This window comes from Micropterus dolomieu, linkage group LG14, assembly GCF_021292245.1.
Source record: "Micropterus dolomieu isolate WLL.071019.BEF.003 ecotype Adirondacks linkage group LG14, ASM2129224v1, whole genome shotgun sequence".
Lineage (NCBI taxonomy): Eukaryota > Metazoa > Chordata > Actinopteri > Centrarchiformes > Centrarchidae > Micropterus > Micropterus dolomieu.
In genome coordinates, this window is record NC_060163.1 from 2302339 (window position 1) to 2308224 (window position 5886).

Sequence of the window (5886 nt, forward strand, 5' to 3'; positions counted from 1 at the left end):
ATCAAATCTGTGCATACCGATGCTTGCGAGTCGAGTCCGCGAGATTCACCAGAGACGTTTTGGAAACACACCCGAATTGAGGAGACGAAAGATAAAAGAGATTTCACATGACTTTTAATCAAGAATGTACAGATTTTTACATGTACATTCCTCCCACGGGCAGTTCAAAACCAGAATATCTCATAGATCTCCAATATGCTAGCTGGAGTTCACGTTTCTCACTGAACAACAGAAAGTAGGAAAGTGGTAGCTCTGTAAGAGGAAATGAAAGAAGGAGGCATTACAGCTGTTCATTTGTTATGATGTGTTGAGTGTTTATTATAAAATTGGTTAAGACTACACTTCATCACTTCAAGCTACACTTTTTATTACATTTTTTCTAAAAATTAGGCACTTTAGTTTACTTAAATTTAGAATTTATTATTTGAATAGTTATTATTTATTATCCCTCCAGTTTGATGTGAAAATTGACTGAAATATTATTTGATTTGACAGTCCGTTGTTGACTAAAAACATGTGTTGATTCAACTATAGGTTATAGTACTGAATGATACATTTTGATGTTCCGGACCTTTGCTTCAGGAAATTTTCTCTAACTAGACCTCTTTGAAATCTAAATGAATACCCCTGGCCTAGGCCATCTTTAACATTGGATGACAGTGAGGCTGAAACAACTGTTGTGGTCTTTATTCTTAAGCACCACTGCTAACAAATTGTGTCTGCTCTTTGTTTGTAAGTTACAGTTACTCTGTACTACAGCAAGTTTCATTGTCTCTGTGGGCCCCTGCCTGTTCATCTTCCAGTTCATGATGTACATTTGCCTGCACACTCAGTGGCTTAAAGCCTAAAGGAGCATTTCAGAGGAACATTAATTTTGTTTTCCTTTCAATAAAAAATTAAGAATATGAACAATAAATTGACAAGTCATTTTTGTTGTTCTTCACTCCTCTCTACAGGTGGAGCCCAGTACTAAGCTGTTCCCAGCAGTCTTTGCCAAGGCCACCAGCCCTAATGTTGTCCAGTTTGAACTGGGGCGTATTAAGGTGAGAAGGGCACGAACACATGCAGTTTCATCAAAATAAAGTAAATTCTGATTTCCCATTAGTTTTGGGAGGTTGCTTTTTGTTCACATGTTAAATTACTCGAGTTTGTTGAGACTTGGTTTTTAAATCCTCAGATTACAATTCCTCTGGTTTGATGTCTGAAAAGAATGAGAGCAGCAATCCTACGTCTTTAAAATCTCTGTTTACATTGAGCAAAAAACTCAAGAAGAATATTTCTCATACAGTGGTGTTATCATTGTACAGTCTCTCATACCTGTCAGTTGGGATAAAACTCTTATACATTACCAGACTAATGAACAGTAATGTGAAAACCAACACTTACAGAAAAAACTGCACTGTGAGTTTGAATATGTCCACAGTATCCTCTGTGGTCTGGCCAGCTTTGTCTTATGTGATGTGGAATCAATATCAACGTGTCTGTTTCCCTGTCAGAATGTGATGCCTTTGTCAGCTGGTCTGTTTAAAAGTGAGAGGAAGAATCCAGTTCCTCAGTGTCCTCCACGGCTGCATGTCCAGTTTCTCACTCCTGTATTATGGAGTCGTGTTCCCAACCACTTCCTTAAGGTAAGGACTCCTATTTATTTATAGTAGGTCTGCATTTGGGGGCTTTTTGCTTTGGCTGACTGCATTTGGGATATAAAAGAGAGGAATGTTGATATGGCTTTTCTGGCTAAATGTTCAAATCACTAATTGTGCAGTGTATAGAACAAGGGATGTGAAGGCTGAGCGTTCAGTTTGGACACAGCTTGACTTAAATTCATCTTACTACTTTTTTTCAGGTGTCAGCATCCAGAGTAAATGACAGACACGGCTGGCTGGTCCAGTGTAACGAACCTCTGCAGTTTATGTCTCTGCACATACCTGAGGAGAACTGGTAGAGTACCCCCCCCCCCCCCCCCCCCCCCCCCCCCCCCCCCCCCACACACACACACACACACGCACACACACACCCTAATTCCATATACAAATGCATGCACACGCCCCATCTCCTCCTGGTGTCTTATTTCTCACTCCCAGTATCTCTGTGTGTGCGTTTTGTCTAGGTCGGTGGATATCCTGGAGCTGTCAGAGCAGAGGGACTTATTAAAGTTTCACTACCATACCCTCAGACTGTACTCTGCCATTTGTGCTCTGGGAAATAACCGAGTGGCACATGCCCTTTGCTCACACGTAGACGAGGCACAGCTCCTGCAGGCTATAGAGAATAAATACATGCCAGGTAACACAAACAAGATATATGAAAAAAATCGCATGCAACGTAGTAGTCTCTGAGAAATAAGTAATGGTTAAGAAATATTAAATGCACAAATAAAGTGGCTACAAATACAGTTCTCAAGGTAGCAAATAGGGAGTTTGTGACTTTGGACTCTCCGTACAGAAGAAGTAAATGTCAGTACAACAGTCTACAGTCTATATATACCTGAATAAATTCATGTTATACCAGGTAATTGATGAAGTCTGTTTATTAATACAAACATAAATGGTTCATTTAGGGGTTGTTGTTTCACTTGAATGTTTCTAACTATCTTTCTGTTTGTATGTCACTTACAGGTTTGCTTCGTGCGGGCTACTACGACCTCCTCATAGACATCCACCTGAGCAGCTACGCTACAGCTCGCCTCATGATGAACAATGAATACATTGTTCCCATGACAGGCGAAACCAAGAGCATCACCCTGTTTCCAGATGAGAAGAAGAAACATGGCCTTCCAGGCATTGGCCTCAGCACTTCCCTGAGACCCAGAATGCACTTCTCATCCCCAAGTTTTGTCTGTGGGACCGGACCGTCGTATCGTAATAATGGCAACAACGGATCAGGATCAGGAGACTGTTTCCAGTACAGCCCTGAATTCCCCCTAGATATACTGAAAATTAAAACCATCGAGATGCTAACAGAGGCAGTACAGGAGGGAAGCATGCACGTACGGGATCCAATAGGAGGCAGCACTGAGTTTCTCTTCGTCCCTCTCATTAAGCTGTTCTACACCATGCTCATCATGGGAGTTTTCCAAAATGGAGATCTGAAAAACATCCTCAGACTGATTGAACCGTCTGTGTTCTGTGAAAGACGGGAAGGGCAGGAGGAAATACACATGGACCCGGAGGTAGTGAAGGAGGTGGAGCCTGAAGGACGAGGAGAAGATGGAGGGAGGAAGATGCCTAAAGAAGGACTGTTACAGATGAAGCTACCAGAGCCTGTAAAACTCCAGGTGATACTCAGTAAAGCCTCTTAGTTTGTAAATGAAATTGAGACAAAGAAGTTTTCTGTCACATTGCATTTGCTTTTATGTTAGACGACAAGTAATACTTCACTGTAATTTACTGTAGTTCAACATTTAGTTATAAATTTTTTTACAATGTGGTCTTGTTTACTTGGTGCAGAATCGCTTGTCCTCCATATCTGTATTTAAATAAGTGTGTACTGTGCAATACCTTTAAAGTGACAGGATGGTATGAGTGTTAGATAGCAATCTGCTATAGGTTGCTATGGCAACACACAATCATGAGTGCAAAGACAACTTTATGCATCCCATACACCAGAACATTTCAGCAACTTAAGAATGACAATACAAGTCCATTATTTCAGAGGCTGAACCATGTATGACTGAGAGGTGAGTTCATTTACGATCCAGACAAGCTATTTAATGTATTTATATATTGTAAGATATATAATTAACTCAAACACACACATCACACAGCCATTAATGTCTAAATAATGATAAATAATATAAATAGTAGTAATGATAATGAGTACAGACCCCCTGAATAGAAGCAGGGCTCACTGGTGCCTTGGACCTCCTTAGATACACAACCAGCTCCTTTGTCTTTGTCACGCTGGTGCTGCAGATGGTTCTACTCACACCATGTGACCTACCCCAGCCCTGAACTCAATCTCATCACCCTTGCTAATACATTCAACTACAGCACAGTCATCAGAAAACTTCTGAAGATGGCAGGTTTCTGTGTGTTAGTTGAAGTCTGTGGTGTAGATGGTTAATTTATCGAGTTTTCATCGTAATATATAGTTTACACAACAGTATGTGTGATTGCATGCATCTAATCTGTGTGTGTGTGTGTGTGTGTGTGTGTGTGTGTGTGAAGATGTGCCATGTGCTTCAGTACCTGTGTGACTGCCAGGTGCGTCACCGTATCGAGGCTGTGGTGGCCTTCTCTGATGACTTTGTGGCCTGTCTCCAAGACAACCAGCGGTTCCGCTACAATGAGGTGATGTTGGCACTCAACATGTCTGCCGCCCTCACTGCCAAAAAGACCAAAGAGTTCAGATCTCCTCCACAGGAACAGGTAGGAACACCACTGATGATGCTTTGGCACTTGTGTATTTGGAGGCATTATTACTTAAATGCACTGCAGAGCCCAAGTCAAGTAGCATCTTTCCAAAACACTGGTGAGAACAAGCTCCCAACATCCCAATCAAAACCTGTGACCAAATGTATGGTGGATTTCCGTGATGGATGTGTTTCTGCAGATCAACATGCTGCTGAACTTTAAGGATGAGAAGCAAGAGTGTCCCTGTCCTGAATACATCCGAGAACAGCTGCTCGACTTCCATGAGGACCTGATGAGACACTGTGGTAAACCATCAGCTTCACCTACACAGCCAACAAAACATTTATTGAACTGCAGTATCCAGGTTGCCCATAGAGATCAATAGGGATCAATAGTAATAATAACATGAATCAATAATATCTGTATATTGTATATTCACTAACTGCAAACACACTGTTTACCGATTTCTCTATTCTGTCAGGTATTGAGTTGGATGAGGAGAGCGGGATTGAGGGTGACAGTGACTTCACCATCCGAGGTCGACTCATGTCATTGGTGGAGAAAGTAGCTTACCTGAAAAGGAAGATGTCCAACCTGCCAAAGGAGAAAAAAGACAGGAAACCCAGTAAGTCTTCTGCACCAGTTGATACAGACAGCATGGGGGGGGACATGTGACAATGTGTTACTCTACCACTATATTTGAGTTTGATTCTGAAAAATCACACACAACGTGAAATGTCCTCGGTTTATTCAGATTCCCAATGGACGAATGTTTTACATTTTAATGACCCCATGAACTTTACTCTAGCTTTACCTACAGAACACCTTTGGTCAGGATTGGTGGAGGTTGTGGATTTCCATTGGTAATGGAATTTGGAATTTGTCTTATGTCTTAAGTGCATAAATGTCACTTTATTTAGCCTTGTGGCACTTGGAATATGAGACATTCATTCTTAAAGGTTCCACCTTTATCTTCTGTGGCTTGGTTTCTGCCTCAATAGTATGTCGCATCCAACTTGTTTGACTTTATTAGTTGTGTTGTTTAAAAGTCCCACTTTCACACAGTTTACCTCCCTCTGCCTCTCTCAATTCAATTTGGGTTTACTGGCATGGGGCATGTATGAAATAAAAAGAAAATAAACAGATAAATGATATATATATAGATAGATATGTGTGTAGATAGATAGGTGTAGGTGTGTGTAGGTGTGTGTGTGTGTGTGTGTGTGTGTGTGTGTGTGTGTGTGTGTGTGTGTGTGTGTGTGTGTGTGTGTGTGTGTGTGTGTGTGTGTGTGTGTGTGTGTGTGTGTGTGTGTGTGTGTATATATATATACAGTGGGTACGGAAAGTATTCAGACCCCTTTAAATTTTTCACTCTTTGTTTCATTGCAGCCATTTTCCAAAAATCAAAAAAGTTCATTTTATTTCTCAGTAATGTACACTCAGCACCCCATCTTGACAGAAAAAAACAGAAATGTAGAAATTTTTGCAAATTTATTAAAAAAGAAAAACTGAAATATCACATGGTCATAAGTAT

General features: G+C 40.9%; 1 protein-coding gene across 1 annotated transcript in view; it reads left to right on the forward strand.

The window, feature by feature from the left end:
• Positions 1-5886, forward strand: part of ryr2a (ryanodine receptor 2a (cardiac)) — a 195588-nt gene that overhangs the window by 90994 nt on the left and 98708 nt on the right. The window contains exons 35-42 of the mRNA XM_046068849.1: positions 957-1043; positions 1497-1628; positions 1844-1938; positions 2108-2283; positions 2616-3274; positions 4167-4367; positions 4552-4657; positions 4834-4977. Coding sequence (XP_045924805.1) covers positions 957-1043; positions 1497-1628; positions 1844-1938; positions 2108-2283; positions 2616-3274; positions 4167-4367; positions 4552-4657; positions 4834-4977 — 1600 coding nt within the window. The remainder of the gene's footprint in view (positions 1-956; positions 1044-1496; positions 1629-1843; positions 1939-2107; positions 2284-2615; positions 3275-4166; positions 4368-4551; positions 4658-4833; positions 4978-5886) is intronic.